The following is a 22126-nucleotide window of genomic DNA, read 5'->3' as shown; positions in this document are numbered from 1 at the left end:
TGACCTCCTGCCCTAGGCCAGCTCTGCCTGCCTCCTCCCTGTGCCTCACACGTAGCAGCTTGAGGGCTCCAGAGGCCGGGAGGCAGCAGACACGGCTCTGCCCTCTCCCCTTGTCACTGGACGATGGGGAGTAATGTGGAAACCACTCGACCCCAGAAGCCATGGCTCACAGCTCTCCCACCCTGCAGTTGCCCCTTGTTCCGGAAACACAGAGACATGAGGGCTGAGGGGAGGGTGCGCCTGGGAGGTGGGGGTCTGTGGCGGGAACCTCTGGGACAAGCAAGAGGTCACAGGGCCCTGGGGGCCTGGAGTCCTGGAGACCTGGGGGACTGGAGACCCTGGGGGCCTGGAGTCCTGAGGGCCTGAAGACCCTGGGGGCCTGGAGTCCTGGGGGCCTGAAGACCCTGGGGGCCTGGAGTCCTGGGGGGCTGGAGACCTTGGGGGCCTGGAGTCCTGGGGGGCTGGAGACCTTGGGGGGCTGGAGACCTTGGGGGCCTGGAGTCCTGGGACCCTCTGGGAGGCTGGGGCTGGAGCTGGAGCAGGTGCCTGTGCATGTCTGCCCCTCCCTGGGCTGTGGCCTGGCCTCCCTGGGGCTGGGGACAGGTGCCCTGCTGCTCTGCGCCCTCCTTCTGAACATGGCCAGCTGGCTCAGCCCCTGCACCAGTGTCAGGTTCCAGGATGTTCCCTGGGGGAACTTTGATCTGGAAAGAATGAGGGTGACCGATCTGGCTGCTGCCCAGGACCCAGCCGTGTCACTGAGACCTGGCCTGGGCTGCCCCTGCTGCCTTCCCACCCCGGGGACGCCGGGCCGTTGCTCAGGGCTCAGGGCACACAGGAGGGGTCTTTCTAGCCTCCATTCTGTCCCCGTTCTGTCCGCTTCTGTCCAGTCACTGGCCTGTGTGCCCCTCTGTCCAGCTCCAACCCCTTCTTTCATGACTGCGGGGGGCAGGAGGATGAACGAGGCAGGGTCCTGCCCTTTCAGGAGCCCCCAGCCCTACACCCCAAACAGGAATCACTACTCAAGACACACATAAGTTGCCTGTTGGAGGATGGAGACAGGACGGGAAAAGAGATGTATTCCAAAGGGCACGACAAGGCTGGGAGGGGAGGTGAGTAGGAGAGCCCTCATCAGGGTGGGCTTCCCAGAAGAGGCGGCATTTCAGATAGGCTCTGAAGACCTGAAGAATGAAGGATGGGTGGGAGTCTGCTGGAAAAGGGCTAGTGGAAGGGATGCTTCAGGTGGAGGGACGAGGGCAGGCCTGGGTGCAGAAGTGGGTTTTGTACATTTGGCGAAGAGCCGTGAATGGCACCCTGAGGCCGTGGGGGGGTGGGTTAGAGGGAGAGTGCCTCTGGGGCTTGCAGTGGGGTGGTGAGGAGGTGTGGGCAGGCCCCGATGCCTCCCGTGAACACTCAGCCCCCGTTAGGCCCTGGGATGCTTTTGAGGGCCCGGCAGCACCCCCACAAGCTTGGCCTCCCTGCACCCTCAGTGCCTGGGTTGGGGCCTTTCCTGGGCTGAAAGCAGACACTGCCTGGCCCACGGGCGCAGGAAGGTGAGGAGCCTCTGAGCCCTGGACCTCTGGCTCCTGTCCTCGGGAGGCTCCAAGCCCAGGCTCTATAAATAGTCCCAGAGGGGGAGGGTAGCAGGCTGAGCAGGGCTGGGGGGGGGGGCAGGCCTCCGGGTGGGGGTGGGGTAGGGACAGGGCAGAAGGAGCCCCAACAACAACTGCTGGCCCTGTGGGTGGCTGGGTCCCCCGGGGCCGGAATGGCGGGGGTCAGCAGGGCAAGGAGGGGCCCCCCTCCTTGTCCCATCACTGGGCTGGTTTCTGGAGGCCTGAGGCTCAGAATACGGGCTGTGGGGGCTCCGGGCTGGGCTGCCCCTGACACCACCACCCGCAGAGCCCGGGGGCACAGGACAAGCCAGGGCAGGATGTGGGCTCTTCCCAGACCTGAGCCCTGCTCCCCTGCCTCAGAGCTGCCATTCCCAGTGCATAGGCAGAGGGCTCGGGGGAGCCAGTGGAGACCTTACCAGGCTGTGGGGCTGGGGCTTGGGGCTGAGGCTCCTGGAAACGGATACTTTGAGCCCGATGGCCATATCGGGGATGGACGCGGCTGTCTCCACGCCCACCCAGCTCTGAGGGCGCCAAGTCACTCTGCGCCAGGACACACACTCGTTCCATGCCAGCCTGGACCCCCACAGTGGGCGGCGGGAAGCTCCTCCCCAGGGCCGGAGGCCCAACATAGCTCCCTGACGGGGGGAAGTTCTGCCCCGTGTCCAGCCGCTCAGAGCCAGAGTCCCTTTAGCCCTTCACGGGCAGGAGCCAGCAGAGCAGCCCACAGCGCCCAGGCTCCGTGCCCCTGGGGGCCGAGTGCATGCGTGGGCCCGCCAGAAATGGGGCATAGGCTGTGAGCAAGGAACAGATAGTGACACACACTCAGATGTCAGCAAGCCTGTGTGGACACGCAACACCCACGGACACACATGTGTGTAGTGTCAGCGGCACAGGACATGTCGTGATGTATAGGTCGGCACATGTCCTGCTGGCACATACCCGCATGTATTAACATGTGCTCACCACCCACGAGCAGGTGCATAGAGATCCCTCCGACATACACAGGTGCGGCAAACGAACACGTGCCCTACACACATTGAGCATGTGCAGGAACATGTGCAAGTACCACAGACTCTGTAACGCCCATGTGACTCCTCCACATGGATGTACACGCAAGCATGATGCAAGCACAGACACGCCCTTAGATGCATGGGGAGAAGACAACCATCCCACACTTATGTGCATTAGGGCGAGTGTCCCCTGTGGATGGAATGATGAAGTCTGAAGTTTGGTGGGAGTGACCAGGGGGTCGGGAGTTTCCGCAGGGCTCTGGGGTCAGCCTCAGTGGGGCTGTTTCCCGCTGGCACATGCCCCCCTCCACCTCCCCGCCACAGGGCACAGCCTCCACCAGGGCCCCACCTCCATGCCTGGCTCTCCCCGTGACCCCGGAGCCCAGCCACCTGGCAGGACAGGGTACATACAAGCTCGTGTCCCCACTGCTGTGGATCTCGTAGCAAGGCAGTGGTTTCTGGGGGAGGAGTGGTGGCGAGGCCCAGAGTGCATGTCTCAGAGTCCTTGTTAGCTGGGGTCCTGGGGGCATGGGGTGTGGCTGCTTTACCGCACTCTTCACCCCCAGGGTCACAGAGCGGGATTGCCAGGCCCGTTTGCTGCCCTGCAAGCTGAGGGCTGCATGGACGGTGTGGCAGGGCCATCGGGCCTGACAGATAATGAATCAGGCCGGGCCCATGCCCCTCCAACTGAGCCCTTCTTGGCAGAGGGGCTTGGAGGGGTCCCTGGTGACCTGGGGATTAGCTGTGTGCGGCACCCCTGGGTCCCCAGGTCTTGCCATTCCTCGAATGCACCCTCCAATGCATCTTAGCGAACAGCACCCCACACCCCCCTGGGGACCTGACCATCTCTTCCCTCCCTCTGCTCAGCGTCTACCCATCTACAGTCCCTGGCCCCCGAGGCCAACCAGTGAGCCCCTGTTTCCCAGGCATTTAATCACCCAGGGTTTCCTGAGCACTTTCTAAAGCTAGGTGCCATTCCAGGTGAGGCGACAGGTGAGTGGCCAGAACAGAGCCCCTGCCTGTGAGGAGTGTGCATGTACCCGGCACCCATGCACCTGGACCCAGGGTTCAGGGCGTGATGTGGCACCAGCCAGGCAGCAGAGGAGTGTGGAGGTCTGAGCACTCCATCCCCCGTGTCCTTTCCCCGCCCAGTAACCCTGATGTGACCTGTGTTCTCAGGAATGAGGAGTCTGGGTGGGAGCTTCAGGGCAAAGACTGGAGGCTGCTGGGTCTAGAGAGAGGGCAGGCGGTGGACAAGTGGAGATGGTGGGCAGGGCTGTGGGGGTGGGTGATTCTACTCAGGGAGGGTGTGCAGGGGATGGGGGGATGGCTGGAGCCCTCTAATTCCAGGGGAGAGTAGCCTCAACTGGCCCGGGACAGGAGCCACTGCACAGACCCAACTGAGTGTGACAGTTGGACCAACATGCTGGGGATGGGGCCTGGATTCTCATCCTGACTTTGTGTGACTGGCTTTGTGGCAGGGGGCTGGTCCCTCTTCCTTCCGGGGCCTCAGTCTCCTCATCTCAGGTCTGTGACTAACTTCCCTGACTTGATGGTTTTGGCCTGGAAGGATCTGATCTGGAGAAGGGACAAGCAAGGGGGGCCAGGGGTGGGGGGTGGGCAGCGTGTCCCCCATCCTCTCCCAGCCTGGAGCAAGGGCCCAGGCAGCGCCCAGCAGGCAGTGGAGGGGTCAGAGCCAGCGGAGGAGGAACTGGAAGACAGCATCAGAGTCCCCCGGACCTGGTGGGAGGTCGGCCTGCCCCGCCCACCCACGGACATCAGGACGGGTGAACCTGGAGGGAGTGCGCAGCCCCCTTAGCGGGGCTCCCTCGCAGGCTGGTACGGGCGGGGGCGGAGCCTGCCTTCTGGGGGCGGGGCGGAGCTGGGGCGGAGCCTGAGGGCGCGGAGCTAGGTGGGGGCGGAGCCGGGGAGTAGACCCGGGCGGGGCGGAGCTTAGACGGGCTGGGGCGGAGCTAGGCGGGGGCGGAGCCCGAGGGGCGCCGAGCTGGGGGGAGCCTGGCCGGGCGGGGGCGGGGCGGGGGGGGGCCGGCGCCTGGGCGGAGCCGGAGGGCGGACCCTTACCGCTCAGAGCCCCCGCTGGCCCCGCCCCCGCCCGTTGCAGTCTCTCCCGGCTCCCGCCCCTCCTCTTCAGGCTCCTGGTACAGCTCTCCTCCCCGGGCCTCAGCTCCAGCTGCTGTACTGACTCAGGAGTCCGACTGCGGACAGAGAGCCGCCGGGGGTGGAACCCACAGGGAGCCCCACTTCCGCGGCAGAGGGAGCCCGGTCCCGCCCAAATACTTCCCTGGTGGTGGATTGGGACCGCGGGTGACTCACCCGAGGTGAGAGAGGATGGGTGGACCCCGGGCAGCTGGTTCCTACTGTCCACCACCTGAGATCCGGCCAGCCTGCCCTCCGGGGAATGAGAGAAAAGGCTGGACTCGGTCGGGCCTGGGCCCACCCCCGTGCATGCCAGGTGGCCCAGGTGCACTTGAGCCGGGGAGCCAGGGGTCAGCTGTCTAGTGCCTCCTGGGACTTCTCCGCGTGGTTCTCCCGTGGGTCCTGCGAAAGGCGGGAATGAGGCCGGGTCTCTGAACCTCCGGCCCAGGTGCTCAGACCTGCCCGGCCGTGCAGAGCGTGGGGCTCTCCCCGCCTCTCCGCGTGCAGGGAGCAGTTTGGTTCACCCCGTGTAGACGGCTACTTGGAATACACGCTCACACACACACACTCACACATACTCACGCTCATGAAACATGCACGCCTTTTGGCACTTGACTTTCTTATGAAATAATTGCTGGAAGGCTCCTTTGATTAGGTAACCCAGCGTTCCTTCCTGTCTCCACGGTGGGGGTGGGGGGGCGCTCAGCATCTGTTGGGCTGATCCAGCTCCTTGGGGGCAGTGTGGGCCAGTCCATGGGGTCTGTGCTTGGAAAACACAAGCCCTTCGGGACCTCTTGTCCCTCAGGCATCTAGCTGGGCCTGCCCAGCCACTGGGCCTCCTTTGGGTGGGCCTGGCCCGGTAGGGAGAAGGCTAGTCAGGGAAGGTTTGGGGAGAAAAAGATAGGATGTTCCCATTTTTATTTTATTTTATTAAAAGATTTATTTATCTATTTCTTTTTCATGATAGACATAGAGAGAGAGAGGCAGAGACACAGGAGGAGGGAGAAGCAGGCTCCATGCCAGGAGCCCGACGTGGGACTCGATCCCTGTACTCCAGGATGGCACCCTGGACCAAAGGCAGGTGCTAAACCGCTGAGCCACCCAGGGATCCCCTCCCATTTTTATTTTAAAACAGATTACAATTATAGGGAAACTCAGTATCTTTGCTCATCATCCTGTCCTCCTGAAGAAACAGTTGTTTCCATTCTTCCCTCTTTTGTGAGGCATGCCGGGAAGGGAGCGGTTGGAAGAGGGGATATCTGGGTTTAGGAAAGAAAGGAGTGTTGAGAGGGAATAGAGGTGGGATTACAGGCCGGTGGATACAGTCTCCGGACGGAGACTCTGATGGAGGTATAGGGCCCATCACCCAAAGCTCACTCATCCCAGGATTGGGAGATTCAGCCCTAGGGGCACCCTGTTTTCCTCGGTGCCTGACCTCAGACTGTCCAGGATCCCCTACCAGATCCTCCGCCAGGGGCCCCTTGGGGAGCCTGGAGCCTCTTCTGATCACTGGCCAGAAGGACACAAAGATGGAGCTACGGAGTGGGGCTGCGAGGGGACTTCACACGGGTCTCTCCTCCCTTCGGTCTTAAAAACAGGTGCAAGAGATTCCCGATAAAGGACCCCCAGGAGGACAGGCGAAAGTGAAGGCGGCAGTTCTGGGCAGTGCTATTGCCGTCGGGCTCCCCGAACAGTGGAGTCCCGTCCCCCTCCCCCCCACCCCCCAGCGGGACCGGTCCTTGGGCTGAGAGCCCCCAGGGGATGCATACCCGCATTACTGGTCTCCAGAGTAAAGTCCGCTTGGGGTCGAGGCCTTCTTCCGGTGGGGCGACCGCCCCCGGCTCCGGCCGCACGCTGCAGCCCCGGGCTCGGGTAGGGGGGCTGGGGGACCCGGAGCTCTCCCTGCGGCCGCGCCCCCGCGGACCTCGGCGCCCGCGCTCCCGGATCCACGCCTCCGCCGCTCCCCTTCGCGGCCTGCGCTCCCGGGCTCCGCCCCGCGGCCCCGCCCCCGCGCGGCGCCCAGTCCCGGGCCGCCCGCGCCTCCCTCCGCCCCTCCCGCGAACCCAGCCGGGGGCGGCCAGTCGCAGCCCCGAGCAGCGGCGGCGCTGGTGTCCTCTCCCCGCAGACCCGCGCTCGGCCCGCGTGCCCCGCGGGGCCATGGAGCCCGGCCCCGACGCCGAGGAGGCGCGCACCGTGCGAGAGGCGCTGGGCCGCTACGAGGCGGCGCTGGAGGGCGCGGTGCGCGCGCTGCACGAGGACATGCAGGGGCTGCAGCGCGGCGTGGAGAGGCGCGTGGCCGAGGCGCTGCGCCTGGCCGGCCCGCTGGCGCGCACGGTGGCCGAGCTGCAGCGCGACAACCAGCGGCTGCAGTCGCAGCTCGAGCGCTTGACGCGGCAGGTGGAGGCGCTGGGCTTGGGGACCGGGCAGGCCCCCGCCGCAGGCTCGCCCGGCACGCACAGCCCCCCGGCCGCGCCCGCCGCCCCCGGCCGCGCGCCCCGCCTGGGCTCCGCGCGCTTCGCCAGCCACGCCACCTTCTCGCTGTCCGGCCGTGGCCAGGTGAGCCTGGGGCGGGGAGGGAGGGCGCGGGGGCGGGGGGATGTGGGAGGGCTGCGCTCCCGGGGCCGCCCCTCCGCCTCCAGTGCGGGCTCCCAGGCGCGTCCGGTCTTCTGGGCTGGGGGCTGCGGGGGTCCGGCCCCCACCCGCAGCAGGAGAGGGCCGGGGCGCCCGCTGCACCTGTCCCGGGCCCCCTCCTTTCTCTGGAGCCAGGCCCTGTTCTGTCTCCCTCTCCTGTTTGTCCCCATGGCGCTGAGGCAGGGCCCCTGACCAGTCGGAATGGTCAGCAGCCCCCGACTGCCCCACCTGCACCCCCGCTTCACTGAGGCCTGACGGCTCTCGTTATTAATTAACCCAGATTGAGAACTCAGTACCCCCTGCGTGTGAGAGAGAGGGGGTCGCCAGGAGGACACTATGTGGTCCAGCGACTGCGTTGGGGAGCCGGCAGGGGTCAGGAGAGATGGCAATCTCTAGCTTCCTGGGGTCAGGACCCGCGCGGGGGTGGGGGGGTGGGGGAGGCCGGCTGGACAGGGCACTACCCTGAGCCTGGGGCCCCCTGGAGAGGTCGGGAGAAGGTTTCCATGGTGTGTGCAGTGGCTCTTAGGTGGGGTTTTCCACTCTGCTCAGGCATGTGCTCTGGGGTTGGGTTTCCAGGGTCTGGGTGTGACTCGTTTGCACCTGCTCCCCCCCTTGGTTTAGTCCCTCAGTTCAGATCTCCTGAGTGGGCTGGGCTGTCCCTCACGGGTCCAGGAGGAGGGGGAGCAGATGAGCTCCCGCCCCTAGGGGGCCATGCTGGGTGGGAGCTGGCCCCAGGGGGGAGCCACTTCCCAGTGGGCGTCCCAGCCCCGTCTCCTGCTGCTGGCACAGGTGGAGGTGGGCTGGGGGCCGTGCGTGCAGGCCCAACAGAGCTAAACTGAATGAGAGGGGAGGGGAGAGAATTGTGAAGGCCACCTGGGGACTTGGTACCCGGGGGGCAAGACATTCTTCAACCCATGGTGGTGGCAGTGCTCTGGGTGAAGTCCTGGATGTACAGACACGCTTAATTCTGTCCTGTGAACACAACTCACTACGCGTTTGTGGTGTAAAGTCACCACCGTGAGCTCACACGTGCCTGGTAAACTGTGTCATCAGCTGTTTCTGAAGTTGAGTTCATGTGCTCCTGTCTGCTTGTGGCAGCAGCTGCCCAAGGTTTCAGAAGAATAATGTCTGGGTCATGTGTATACAAACATGTATGTGCACACACTTGCTCATACGTGGGGCTCTCCAGTCGTCTATCTCCATGGGAATTGGCCATGCTCACCTGAGGGGAGCTGGTCCTCTTGGTTATGGGGTGGAGAGGGAGGGTGAGGGTGCTGGACAGGGGGGAACAGGGTCCTCCTTATAGCCACCTGCAAGCTCCCGCAAGGATGGATGGCAGGGTGCAGGGTGGCTGGACCCAGGCTGGGGTACATGAGGGGCCCTGGGAGAGAAGACAGTCTGACCTGGGGTGGGGCTGGGTGGATGGAGACCTGCGGCTGCCTGGGGAGGGATCATCCAGGTGAGGAGGTGTCTGGGTGCAGGCAGGAGCCTGTCCACCGGGGAGCTGCTGGAGGTGCTGGGTTGTGGTTGGGTCATGCTGAGCACGAGGGGCAGCCCCAGAGTGGTCGGAGGCTTGGATCTGGTGGAGGCTGGATGGTGGGGAGGTACCAGGGCAGAGCCCGCAGCCGAAGCCCTAAGTGGGCCAGGTCTTCGGGGCAATTGTACAGAAGGAGAAGTTGAGGCCGGAGCCTTGGGTGGAGGTGATGTCAGGTACCCAGCAGTCCAGCGGGAGCCCTGTCTTAGAGGTCAGGAGGGCAGCCCTCCGGGAGGAAGCGGCTGGGTTGCAGGAACACTACGGCTTCTTAGGGCACGGGGGCAGAGACTTGGTGGGACAGCGGGCTGTGGCTGCGGGAAGCATGTGGGTGGAGGATGGCCCAGGTATCCAGGGGGTCAGCATCCCCTTAACTGACAGCCATGCGGGCCCCCACTTTGCACGCAGCCCCCATCTCGGGAGTGCGGACATGGGCTTCCCGCCAGTTTCTGGTGGTCGATGGGGCCGCATGGAGCCACGTACACATCCCTGCTCATGGGGTGTGACCCGCGATGGGGGCTTGGTCACCGACAGGGGTCGGCTTCGAGCTGGGCCCCTGGGCTACCCCGAGTCTGCGGGGTCCAGTTAGGGCTGCTGTTACCCTGCCCCTCTGCCATCAGTGAGATTTAGGGAACTTTCTGCTTCCTGCTATCTCGAAGTGCTGGGTGCAAATGTAGGGGGTGGGTCATGCTCAGTGTACCAACATCCCCTGAATGTAGAGGGAGAAAGTTGATGGAGTTATCCGCTTTTGGGCGCATGTACCTTTGGCCTTGCACGATGGTGGGAAGACAGAGGTGCGGCGGGGGGAGTGCCAGGAGGACGGAGAGGGCAGGGCAGTGGAGTGGGAGGCCCGCGTCCCTAGAGCAGGCAGGAGCTGCTCCTGTAGCCTTTGCTGTGAGGCCTTGGGGTTGGGCCTCAGTTTCTCTGCGTCTGAAGCAGTTGGGCTGGACTGGCCAGGCGCTTGTGACAGCGAGAGCAGCCGGATCCGTTCACAAGCGTGTGTAGCGGCAGCCTGAGGCTGGGCTGGGCCAGGCACCTGGGCAGGAGCTGTCCCCTGGACGTGTCCCCGGCATATCTGGAGCCACCGCGGCCTCGGGCAGAGGCGCTGCAGGCCCTGGGGACACTGCCAGGAGTCGGGCTGCCTGCGAGAGAAACCAGACTCCCTTATCAGTCTTCCTCTCCAGACTCAATAGGAGAGGTCACTGCCCTCGGGACGCATTTGTACTAGGTCTGGAGAACCCAGCGTGAGCATGGGTGGAGGGGCCACGGTCAGAAGGGGGCTGTGGCTGCAGGAGGAACCCCTGAAAGTCCCTGCACCCCACTAAGTCAGTATGACCTTTTCAGCAGGAGCGATGTATTTCCCGAGTCCCCAAAGTCACTCACCCTGCGCCTCCTGCACTGTGTTCCCAGGCCTGGGCTTGCTCCTCTGAACACAAAGCCCAGAGGGGTACCTTGGGGTGCACCAGCCGCCTCCCGGGACCACTTCCTGACCCCCAGGGCCCTGGTGACTCCTGTCTCAGCACACAGGGGCCCCTCGCCCCGGCTGTACAGAGGTCCTGCTGGGGTGGTTGCCCATTGTCACCCATCTCTTTCCCCTCATCCAGCCACAACAGGTGCAGGGGGGCTGGGGTTCGGCCTGCCCCAGGCTCCGGGGGGCACATTCCTGCTGGGCTGTCCCCCTGTTCTCTGGGAGGCCAGAGCACCTTGTGGACAGACTGTCAGGTTGGGGCAGGAGACCTGGGCGCCTTGGACACAGGCTCCATTAGCCAGCCGTGTGAGTCGAGGTGCCGCTGCCCCCACCATCATGCTGCTGGGCTGTGTGATGATGAGGTCGGGGGTGGTCTCTGAAGAGGCCTCCCCATGAGCGAGGGGCAGGGCACCCTGGGTGTCTGGTCTCAGCCCCCACCCCAGCTGCTGCGGTCTGGCCGCTCCACGGGAGGGAATCTGGCCGGTCAACACCCCGCCCCCACGTCACCGGGTGGGGGCCCTGCAACGTGCAGGGGCAGGCACCTAGGTCCCCCCAGACCCACATTCCTGGGAAACAGGTTCACCAGCAGCCTGTCCCTCCCGGCTGCTCCCTGGACCTGTGGCACCGGTTGGACCAGACGAGGGCAGGTGGTGGTGGGGACACAGAGACCCCAGGGCTGGCAGGAGGAGGGGTGGGCGCTGGGTGGACTGGTTGTTTCTTCTCCTTCTGAGTTGGCTTGAAGCCAGCCAGCGTGTGGCCCTGGGGTGCTGGCAGGTGCCCCCTTCCCTGCTGTGCCTGTGAGTGGGCCTGGCCCCCTGCCCCATCCTCCTGAGTCCTGTCCTTTCTCACTTCTGCAGGGACCCCACCTGTTCCATGTGGATGAGCCCTTTGCCCCCCCCCATGGCTAAAGCTCACCCCAGCTTCTCCCCCAGGTCCCCACCCTCTGGCTCAGTTCTTAAACTCAACAGGCACTGTCCGGAGCTCATCACGACCCCTTCCTGGACCCTAGGCCTTTGTGGGCACGCCCACCCTCCTGACACCCCCCTTACATCTCCCCGCCCCTCTAGCCACTCCTCCTGGGTGGATGCCTCCCCCCTTGTCCAGGGTCCCGCCTGTGAGCCCCTGGCCAGCTCTTCCTCTGCCGTGCTCGGGACCCAGGACGCCTCTTCTCCCTCCTTCCTCAAGTGTGAGGCCCATACGCCAGCTATGCTTTGACCTCAGGTCCCTGGTGAGGGGGACGACTCACATGCCATGTGTGTTAGACCTCGTCCTTCTTTCCCAACCGGCGCTCCCCCCTTCATCCTCGCGTCCCTCTGATCCACAGCCCAGGCTTACAGGAGGCATCGGCCCTCTCTCCATGTCTGCTCACGTCCCCAGTGCTCTGCGTCCCTCTGTGTGGCCCAGCCAATGTCCCGTGTGGGCTGGCCCCGGGGGCTGTGTGGTGCATCTCTGGCCACCAGACTGGGACGCTTTGTGCTTTGAAGCCTCTTTCTACGGATTAGTTCCTGTGCTGGAACAGGCTCCTATCCCCATCGCCCTGACTGGCTGCAGACTGGGCATGGGCGCTGCCACCTCTGGGAGGCCTCCCTGACCCACTGGGCTGGAGGAGGTCTACTGGAGGCATAGGCTCTCAGGCTGGCTTGGCAGAGGGGTGACCGCAGGACGGGCTGTGCTACCTGGGGTCCGGGATGGGCTTTGTCACTCCTCTGGGGGCCTTGCTTGGACGCGTCTGTGGAAGGGCACGGCCAGCGTCTTTGCAGAGCCCCAGTGGACGTCAGCCTGCATCCCCTTTCTACTGGGCAGATGTCCCCCGCCTCTCACTTCCCTCGCAGTGAGTGGCCAGGCCCCTGCGGAGGAGACTATCCCTTCCCTGGGCCCTGGTTCCATCTGCCCAGTGAGCTGGTTTATGTGGAACAGCCCAGAAAAAGGGCCCAGATGGGACTTCTGTAGCCGCCTTGCCTCCGATGGAGAAATGGGCCCACACAGGGCATGATCCTCCCCCGAGAAGCGGCACAGGGGTTGGTGGTGCGACCGGGACACTGGCCGGGCCCGGGGCTGGGAGTGTTGGCTCTGCTGTGACGCAGAGAAGATGACAGAGGGGCCCCCGGGAGCCAGGCAACCCTTAGACTCTAGGCTGACACATGACCCTGGGTCCCATGAAAGGTCTTTGGTGCCCGAGGTCAGCATAGACCCCTTCTGCTTCTGCCTGGGCAGCCCCCATGAAGGTGGCGGAGCTGCCCGCCGGCTATGACCAGGGGCCCGAGCTGCCCACTGACTGGGACCACGGGGCCAGGCTCCCCCAGCTGGGGAGAGGTCTGGGAGGGGGCCGGGCCACTCTGCACATGGCACCTCGGAGCCCTTGGTCCTGACCTTTGGTGTCCGGCACTTTGGGGCAGGTTTGTGGGGTCCCAGAGGTCAGCAGCGGGGCTGGGATGCCTCAGCTTGCCATGTGGCCTGGGCCTGTTTCTGTGTCTTCCGGGGGCTGCTTCTCAAACTGGAGTGTGTTTGCCCCCACCCCCTGCCTGGGCAAGGACAGGCTTTAGATAATGACTTTGAGGGTGGGCAGCTGGCCTGCCTGACAGCCCCCTTGGTGGTGGTGTCTCCGCAGAGCGTGGATTTCCAGGATGAAGCCGGTGAGGCGGATGCCAGGAAGGCCTCGGACCCTGGCATCATGGAGAATGGGCACCAGCCAGGAGCAGGTAGGGGCCCGTGGCCCGGGAGGTGTGGCTTGGGGGCTTGCGTCCATGGCCAGAGAGCGCCTGACCCTGGACCGCAGCAGTCAGAGGGGCTGCCCCAAAGAGTGGAAGAACTTTTTAAACACAGAGGAAGATGGAAGCTCCCAGGAGGCAGTGAGCTTCTCTGTCGCTAGAGAAACGAACAGGGCCTGAGGAGTGGTCTAGGCAGCCTGTCGCATGGAGCAGCCAACAGGCCAGCTAGGGTGTCCTGAGCTGACCAAGAGACGGCTGGGGCCAGACCTGGACTCTGGGTGGAGCGTCGAGGTGTCCCCAGGGAGGGAGACCTGGGAGGCTTTCTTGGAGGAGGTGGGAGGGGGGTCGGGAGGCTAGCATCCTGCTGGGGAGCTCTGAGGCCCTACGCTGTGGCTGACCTGCACCGCCCCCCAGGGTCACATGCTCCAGGTGTGGGCGATGGACCTGCCGAGGCTGCCCAAACCTTCCCAGCACCAGAGCCCCCCCGGCCTCGCCCCGTGAGCCTCTCCTTGGGGCTGCCTCATCAGCCTGTCACGGCCATCACTCGGATGCCTGAGAAGTTCTCAGGGGAGACCTCGGCCGCGGCTCTGTCGCCCACGTCTGCCACTGTCCTGGGGGCCCTCAGCCTGAGCCCCAGTGAGGCCACCACTGCCTGGACTGCGGCACTCAGCGGTAGGAGCAGGAGAGCGTGACCTGGGGACCTGGGGACAACCCTGCATCCAGGTGGGAGGGCGGGCAGGGCACATGGTGGGGGGTGGCACCAAACCCCAAAGAGCTGGAGCCCTGCAGCCCCATTGTGCCTGTCCGCGGCCTGTGCCCTGGTGATACTCCTGGGCTCTGGGAATACCATGTGGGTCCCCAGCTCAGGGCTGGGACCGCGCTTTCTGAGTTGGGGAGCACAGATGGGACCTGTTCTCTCTGTGCTCCTCCCCTGACCATGGGCCATGGCTAAGCCCAGGGCACCCGCCTGTCTGGGGCAGGGAAGGGAGGACGGCTGCCGGGGCTACTTCCCTTTCTGCTTGTCCCACAGAGAAGAACCCCCCAACCCCGTGCTCGAGTTCCAGCTATGGGGCAGCGTCTGCTGGAAGGAATAGCAACAGGTGGGTCAGGGTGAGGATGCTTGTGGGGATGGCCTTGGGCTCCCAGGCCACCAGCAGGTGCCTTCTGAGCTGACCCAGAGCTCCAGGGCCGGGGTGTGGGGCCGTAGGGCCACAGTGTCACAGGGTCATAGGGCCACAAGGTCATGGGGTCATAAGGCTGCAGGGTCACAGGGTCGTAGGGCTGTGGTGCCAGATTAGGGCTGGGGGGCTACTTGGGGAGGGGGGCGGCGTCCTCTGATGGTGTCATGTGGAGAAATGTGGCCGTGGAGGACTCCTCCTCCCATCAGGGCTGTGGGAGGACAGGAGGCTGTGTCCCTGACCCCCCAGAGGACAGGCAGTGGGAGGCTGTCCTCATCCGTGGGCTGGGCTCCCTCAGCTGGGTGCTTTCTAGGGGGATGACGGAGGGGGAAGGGTAGAGGAGAAGGACGAGGGACGAGGCACCTGGAAAGGCCCCTCCCGCTGGCAGCTGTCCCTGTGGCCCCAGGCCAGCTGCGCAGAGAGGAGCTGGTGAGGAGGCAGGGGACTGGCTGGGCTCCTTTTGTCATGAGAATGGAAAATTGTGACTTTCTGGCAGATTGTTGAGGAGGAAACAAAAGGGGTCTTGTCCAGTGGGGGCGGAGGCGGGCCTGGGGCTGGCTTGGGGTCACCTTCTGCCCTGGGAGGACCCCCACTCCCACCCTAGGAGTTGGCACCTGCCAAGGGGTGATTATGGGACTGCTGTCCCTCCCTGTCATGGGCTGGCCTCCACTCTGGACTGATGCTGCCAGAGAACCAGCTCCACAGGTTGGGGCACCTCCAAAGGGTGGTGGGCAGAGCCTCCTGTGTTTCTGCTGCAGGCCCCCTACCCCATCACTCCACAGGAGGGACCCTGGACCTGTGTGTGGCCAGGCTGCTCTTGACACACGGTTCTCTCCTCAGCCCACCGCAGGCCATACTACCCCAGTCACCCCCCTCGCCCCCACCGCCGGCCACCTTGCAGGCCCGGCGCCGGGAGCTGGTAAGGTCGCAGACGCTACCCCGCACTTCGGGAGCACAGGCCCGGAAGGCACTGTTTGAGAAGTGGGAGCAGGACACAGCTGGCAAGTAGGGACACCCCTGCCGGGTGGGAGCCATGGGGATGGGGGGTAGGAGGCCCTGTCCTGCCCCGTTAGAGGCTCCCCTTGGTGTCTGGGCGGCCCAGAGAGACCATAGGGGTCGAGGGTTGGGTTCCTGGGGGGAGCTGTGTGCTGTTGTTGGCATGGGTACCCAGTGCCGTGTGCAGGGTGGGGCCCTACTTTGTGTGGCAAGTACACCCCCCACTCCTGGCTTCCTCCCCTCACCAAGGGAGGTGACCTCGGCATGTGCCTGCTGAGCCACACCACCTAATCTTGGGGTTCAGGGATGTCCTGGGGCGTGAGGAGGCCCTCCCTGGGGGTGACTAGGATAGAGGGTCAGAGAAGCAGGGGGCAGGCTCAAGTCCTGTGTCCCAGGATGACCTGGTGACCCCCAATCCCCGGCTGGGGGGAGGGCAGTCTTGCCCCGTATGGTGGGGGGAGGCCATGTGCCCACACATCGTCCGGGGGCCCCGGGGACCCCTGGGAGGACAGAGTGGCTGCTGGCGGCCCCCACGGCCTCCCCACTCTGGCCTGCGCTCTTTGTACAGGGGGAGAGGCAAGGTGCGGGCCAAGCTGAAGCGCTCACAGAGCTTCGGCGTGGCCAGTGCGAGCAGCATCAAGCAGCTCCTGCTCGAGTGGTGCCGCAAGAAGACTGTGGGCTACCAGGTGGGCCTGGCCTGGGTCCCCTCCTGGCTGGGGCGGGCGGGCTGCAGCCCCAGGGGCTGGCCTTCACAGCAGGTGCTCCAGAACCCGGGGATGCGTGCGTCTGCATCTGAGCAGCGTCTGGGCCTCAGCCTGGGGCTGGGTGGAGGGCTGGAAGGGTTGTGTGTGGGAAGCCATGCCCCCACCCCGCTCATCCCCTGCATTGCCCCCTGCCCGCCTGAAGCATGTGGACCTGCAGAACTTCTCCTCCAGCTGGAGCGATGGGATGGCCTTCTGCGCCCTGGTGCACTCCTTCTTTCCCGATGCCTTCGACTATGGTGCCCTGAGCCCCTCGCAGCGGCAGAATAACTTCGAGCTGGCCTTCAGCACGGCCGAGTGAGTGCAGCGACCCCTGCGCTCGGCAGTGGCCCTGGGGGGGCACGGGGAGCACGGGGAGCACGGAGCAGGCGGGTGTGAGGCCCTCTGGTGTGACCGGAGCCTGCAGGGGTTGCCCACACATGCTCTACTCGCGGCTCCTGCCCGAGCCCCGGGGTGCCGTCTGGGAGGCCAGCCCCTGATGGGCTTGGGGTGGGTGGGGGGCGTGGGCTGGGGTCTCCCAGGGTGCCTGGCCTGTGCTCTCAGGGCTATGTCTTTGAAACTTCCCCAGGAAGAAGGTGTTGTTCTGGCATTTGATGGGAAATCTCCTGCCGTCCTGAGCCTGGCTTGTCAGGAGGACATTGAGGGGGGCGACTGTGGGACCCCTGGCACTTGGAGAGCCTCAGCCCCTGGGCTGGCCAGCCTGGCATTGGGCTGTGCTCGCAGGCCTGGGAGTGGACGCACCAGCTCATGGTGCTGACGGGAGGAGCTGGGGGGCCAGGGCTCTGCCCTCTCATGGGCCTGGTGGGCTGGACGCTGTCAGGTTGCAGAGAGTGGGGGCCGGGAGACAATGTGTGGAGGACGTGTAGGGCTGTGGGAATGAAGCGGGGGAAGGTTAGCAGAAGGGAGGCCTCTGAAGCCGTTTCCTGCCCAAACATTAATCTGCCCCAGGGCCAGATTACATCAGACACAATCTGTGTCTGTGATGTAAGCCCCCCAGTTCTTGCCTTGCCCCGAGCAGGGGGTTGGCCTGCAGCAGGCCTGGACACCCAGAGGCCAGGGCAGGGTAAGGAGACCCTCCTGGAGCCGCAGCATCGCAGGATGGAGACCCCGGCCCTGGGCTCCTTGGCTGCGCTGTGGGCACGTGGGCGTTCCCCCTGTGGTGGGGTCTCAGGGGACATGCCAGACACCGGGCCCCCTCAGGGTCACCAGGGCCCCTGTGTACTTTAGGAGCCTTATCCTTCTCGGCTGCGGGGGATTAGCTGTTACCCTAATCACAGAAACAGCTCTGGATGGAGCCTGTTATGCAACTGGACCCAGACGGTGGGGAAGCGGAGCCAAGGGGGCGGCTGGGCATTGGGGAGGGGTGCTTGCAGGGGTAGGCCCGATTGCCGGGAGCCCAGAGGTGGCGGTGCCATGAGTGTGCAGGCCTGGGGCGCTGGTGCAGGCCCCTGGGGTGCATCCCAGCTGGTGAGGCCGCGCCTGGAGTTCTGGGGGCCATGGCCTGGCTTGGGGTGGGCCAGGTGGGGAGCAGGGCCACCGGGGTGGTGATTGTCCCTGCGTCCTACATCATGGGGAGCACCCCGCCCCCCTGCTTGCGGGCAGCCGGAGCCTTCTAGAGCCATCTTTGGCTGTGCTTTCCCAGGACAAGGGTTGAGCTCCCGGAGCCTCCAGGTTTGGGGCACATGTGCCTTCTATGCCTGGCCCTGGGGGCAATCTTCAGCTTCCCCACTACCCCGGGCTGACAGGGGGCCAAGACCTGGCCCGGTGTCCCTGGGCTGGGGAGGGGAAACATTGTGCCTGCCCCTGAGGGTCTGCTCTGGCTTCTCTCCCGCCTTGAGGGGCTGCAGGGCGGGTGCCCAGGGACACCCTGTGTGGGCAGGAGTGGCTTCCCCTGGGCGCTTGTGGGAGGTGACCTCACAGGGCCCTGAGGCCATTCCCAGAGGACGGCGGCTGCTCGGAGGGGGACGCAGACACAGGGTTGCTTGCTGGAGGGGGTGCTGGGTGTTCGTTCTGGGCAGAGCATCCTCAGTGGACCAGTAGACATGTGGGGCTCTGCAGGGGGCAGGGCCGGTGGCGAGAGGGCCTGGACTCTTGGGGGTCACAGCCTGCAGACAAGAGGGCGGACAGGCCCCTGAAACATGGAGTCAGCTCATGTTGGGGAGGGAGTGTGTGGGCAGGGCCAAGAGGTGCAGAGACGTGTCAGCCGGCCACCCCACCCCATCCAGGCTGTGGACACGGTGGCTACTGCCCCTTCTCCCCGTAACCACCGCCCCAAGGGTCCCTGAGGCCCGGTCTGTGTGAGTGATGCAGGGTTGACAGGATGGTGAACCCGCGGCCCAGATGGGTATCCCCCGGGCTTGGAAAGCGGGAAGACTAGCCTTCTTACGAAGGGGGCTGGGTGGGTGGGTGCATGGGGCCACCCTCTGCACCCTCTCCCTGCCGTCCCTGGTCCCCTAGGTGCTCGAGTGCCGAGGCTCCCGCTTGCCCTGTGGGGAATGTGCCCTGCTCTCGGGTTACGCCCGGCAGAAGGGGCTTCGGGCTATTTGTGGTGCTCATGTGTCTGCGTGTGAAACCAGCCGGGAGGCCGCAGCCCGACCTGGCATCCGCGGGCGCAGTGGCTTTTACAGGAGTAAAAATAACCCCTCAAGTCCCTCCCCCGCGGCCCCTCAGCCAGCCCCGTGTGGACGGACTGGTCTCGGCGCTGGGCCGGAGCCCTCCCGAGCCCTCTGGAACCCTCGTCCCCCCGGGCCAGGCCGGGCTCAGGGAGTTCGTTTAAAACCGGCGGTGGGCAGGTGTTAGTCAGGGTCCCTGTGGCGGCCGAGGTGCCCACTCCCTGCGGCGACGGCCTTGGTTAAGCTGCCTTGCTCTTATGAACACCGTCGGGGGGATTAGGGAGTCGAGCGTACGTGGGAGGCCGCAGTCTAGGTTGGTGACGCTCAACATTTTAAAGAGGGAGAAGGGGCCTCCGCTATTTTTGAGACTCGCAGAGTTTTACAGAAGTCACTGTGGAAGGTCACCTTCCTTCCCTTGCATTGTGATTCTAGAATGTCCTTTAGCCTGTGTGTGCGGCTTCTGGGAATCCTGCTGGTGCCCTTGTGGCTGGGGGGCTGGGGGGCTGGGGGGATGAGGGGGGTGGGTTTGGCCGTGGCTTCCCAACGGGGTGGCAATGAAGTGGCAACCAGGAGGCCACCCTGGTGGTGAAGGCAGGGGTGCCAGTGGGCGGAGCCAAACGTGCAGGCGGGAGCTGCCTGCAGCCCTGGGCGCCCTGGGGTGAGATGGCGGAGAGGTGGCTGGCGAGACATGACAGGCAGCACGGAGAGTCCCAGGTGCCCCTAGAGGCTCAGTGAGGAAACCAGAGCCGAGTAGCTTTGGGGAAAGACGTGACAGGAAGATTCCCCGAGGATTCGCTTCTAGCACCAGAGATAGGGAAACACGAGCTGAGAACAGACTTGAGGGGCCAGACGCTCAGGAGCCCGAGGAATGGGAGGGGAGCTTCTGTGACGTCAGGGGACACCAGCCCCTTGCCCGTGGGGAGAGGACGCAGAGCTGACCATGGCAGGGAGCACTGGTGCTTCCTCCCCAGGTTTGAAGGCCAGCTCTCCAGCTTCTTCCCAGGCTGACGCTGGGGCTGTAATGACATGACTCTCACTTAACTTGGGAGGGAGGATGGCCTGGCACACATGTGGGGTCAGCTCACATGGCCTGGGATCCCATGAGGCAGCCCTGGGCTGGCGGGCAGGTGGGCAGGCAAAGAGCACAGCGGGTGCTGAACAATAGCTGGGCAGGTGCGCGCAGGTCCCAGGACATGAATTGGCAACCCTTCCCCTGCAACAAGGCACAGGGGTCCCCAGCCTGGGCTGCTGGGGGCGCCCTGCATGAGATCAAGCCCCCTGTGACCTCATGGGGCCCCTGGGTTCTCTCATAGGACCGGCTCCAGACCAATGGGCAGGCGGTAGTGGGCCGGGACCTGGTGTGCATGTGGCTGTGATGCTGGGTTTCTGGTAGGGGGGCTGGGGGCTGGCCAGTGTTCAGGGCCGGGAGCGCGAGGGACCCACCAGAACCGGGTGTGAGCTCCTCCGAGCACAGCCGTCCCCCCAGCCTGTGGGGGCACAGCTGGGGTCTGACTGTGCTGAGGACGTGGACTGAGCAGCAGACTTACCTCTGAACCAGCTTAGGTTCTGAAGTCCGACCTTCCCCGTCCACGTGCTTGCTCCTTAAGTCGGGGCCCGGTGATGGAAACAGCAACCACCCTGCGATCCGCATGCATGGAGACCCCTCTGGCCCCCTCTGCCCCGCACCCCACGGTTCCTGCAGCAGGACAGATACCAGGAGCAGTCACGTGTTGTTCTCGTCCAATGTCCATGAGGCTGGGGCCAGGTTGTGAACCCCGACAGTCCATGCACTTGGTCACAGGGGAGGCGTAGGAACCTCGGGACCCCAGAGGTGCATTCTGCTGCGGAGTGGGGAAGGACACCCATTGTCCTCTCCTGTCACTGTGGGCACTGCCGCGGGCGCTGGGGACGGTGGGGAAACCACCAGAGAGTGCCCAGCCATCGCGGCATCTACACCAGGGCTGAAGGCTAGACCCGTGGTTCCCAGAGCACACGTCTTGGGGCCTGGGGGCTGGGAGGGGGGCGGGCAACTTCCTACCGTGGCCCTGGTGACCCACCAGCAGGTGGCGAGATCAGGTGAGCGGTTCATGCCCTGCACTGAGGGAGCAGGGTTGGGGGGGAGACAAGCATTGGGGGAAGATCTCGGGGTAGAAAGTACATGCACAGGTGTGTGTCTTGTCACCGTGAAGAGTCTCTGTGTGTGGGTCTCATAAAGGGTCTAAAACACTGTTTATGTGTCACTGGGGTGAATTTATTTCTTCATTTACTCTACATTTTGTAGCTCACGCTCATTTTTCCTCACACTGCCGCTGACACACAACGAATGTTTTGGTGATGTTTCATTCTTGCACTAAAATGTCACTAGTAAAATTTGGACTAACAGAAGTGAAAGTTAATTCCACTGGAACTTGGAACAGGAGGTGTTTTTCAGGGATGACGTAAACCGACTCGGGGGTTTCTGGGTGTGGGGGTCTGGGCAGCACTGACCCCCAAGGTCTCCTGGGGTCATGGGAGGCCCCACCCTGGGGGAGGGGGTGTTGCGGGGCTGCTGGTGTGGCCAGTACCCTCGTCCTGACGTCCTGATGGGGCTTCTGTGTTGTAGGAATCTGGCCAGTTGTGAGCGCCTCATCGAGGTGGAGGACATGATGCTGATGGGCCGCAAGCCGGACCCCATGTGCGTCTTCACCTACGTCCAGTCGCTGTACAACCACCTGCGTCGCTTTGAATGAAGCCTGTAGGGCCTGTGTTGCCAGGGCCGAGCCCAGGAGGAGCTCCCTGAGCTCGGCGGCTGGCTTGGGGTGCAAGGCGTGCCGTCCGCCTGCTGTGTTGTGTAATGCGGGCGCTGCGTGCTATGCTCCACATGGGCGGTGGCCGGGCCCGAGGGATAGGGAGAGTCCGCTGGCGCAGTGGGTGCTAACTGCTTATGTCCCTTCCTGTAAAAGGCTTACCTGTGGATCCTGGAATGTGAGGTCTGTTTCCCTGCTGCCGAACTTGGTATATTGGCTTCCCGGGGTTGCGTTGTGACCAGGTGTGTTTTGTCAGAATACCCAGGGTTCCTTCCATTCGTCCATCCGTCTGCATGTGCTCCTAGGCCCTCTTCTCCTGCCTCTGGGCCTTGGCCCTGCAGCGGGGAGGACGCCCCTGCGACAGCCTGACAAGACCACATCTAGGGAAGAAGCTTCGCCGGGGCCTAGGCAACACATGCCCCCAAGTCACCCCGCTCTCTGGGGGGTACGGGGTGCCACCTGGTCCCCAAGTGCCCCATCCTTCCTGGGAGGCCCCACGAGGGTTGGGCTGAGAACAGGCTCCTCCTGAGGTTAACGTGATTAGGGAAGGATGGGGCCCTTTGTGCACAGGAGTAGTTTCCATTCATGTTTTTTAGGGGATTTGCTGCAGATATTAATGGGAGGTAACTGCATCTGTACTGTTGACTGTTTGTACATAAAAACACATGTCAAACTTCA

General features: G+C 64.3%; 2 protein-coding genes across 2 annotated transcripts; one reads left to right on the top strand and one right to left on the bottom strand.

Annotated features, from left to right (window-relative positions):
* Nucleotides 1-5061: 5061 nt before the first annotated feature.
* LOC129496906 (laforin-like) lies at nucleotides 5062-6936 on the bottom strand. Its single transcript, XM_055305264.1, has 2 exons — nucleotides 6547-6936; nucleotides 5062-5179 (listed from the first exon to the last, which is right to left on the bottom strand). Exons 1-2 carry the CDS (start codon nucleotides 6934-6936, stop codon nucleotides 5129-5131), a joined length of 441 nt encoding a protein of 146 aa, XP_055161239.1. The 3' UTR covers nucleotides 5062-5128.
* Nucleotides 6851-22126, top strand: SMTNL2 (smoothelin like 2). The gene is made up of 8 exons (XM_055306987.1): nucleotides 6851-7333; nucleotides 13016-13106; nucleotides 13530-13787; nucleotides 14146-14215; nucleotides 15134-15298; nucleotides 15858-15975; nucleotides 16196-16347; nucleotides 21265-22126. Exons 1-8 carry the CDS (start codon nucleotides 6935-6937, stop codon nucleotides 21389-21391), a joined length of 1380 nt encoding a protein of 459 aa, XP_055162962.1. The 5' UTR covers nucleotides 6851-6934; the 3' UTR covers nucleotides 21392-22126.

This window comes from Nyctereutes procyonoides, unplaced genomic scaffold, assembly GCF_905146905.1.
Source record: "Nyctereutes procyonoides isolate TBG_1078 unplaced genomic scaffold, NYPRO_anot_genome, whole genome shotgun sequence".
In the NCBI taxonomy this organism is placed as follows: Eukaryota; Metazoa; Chordata; class Mammalia; order Carnivora; family Canidae; genus Nyctereutes; species Nyctereutes procyonoides.
The sequence above is the reverse complement of the archived record's forward strand: the minus strand, read 5'-3'. Positions and strand labels throughout refer to the sequence as shown.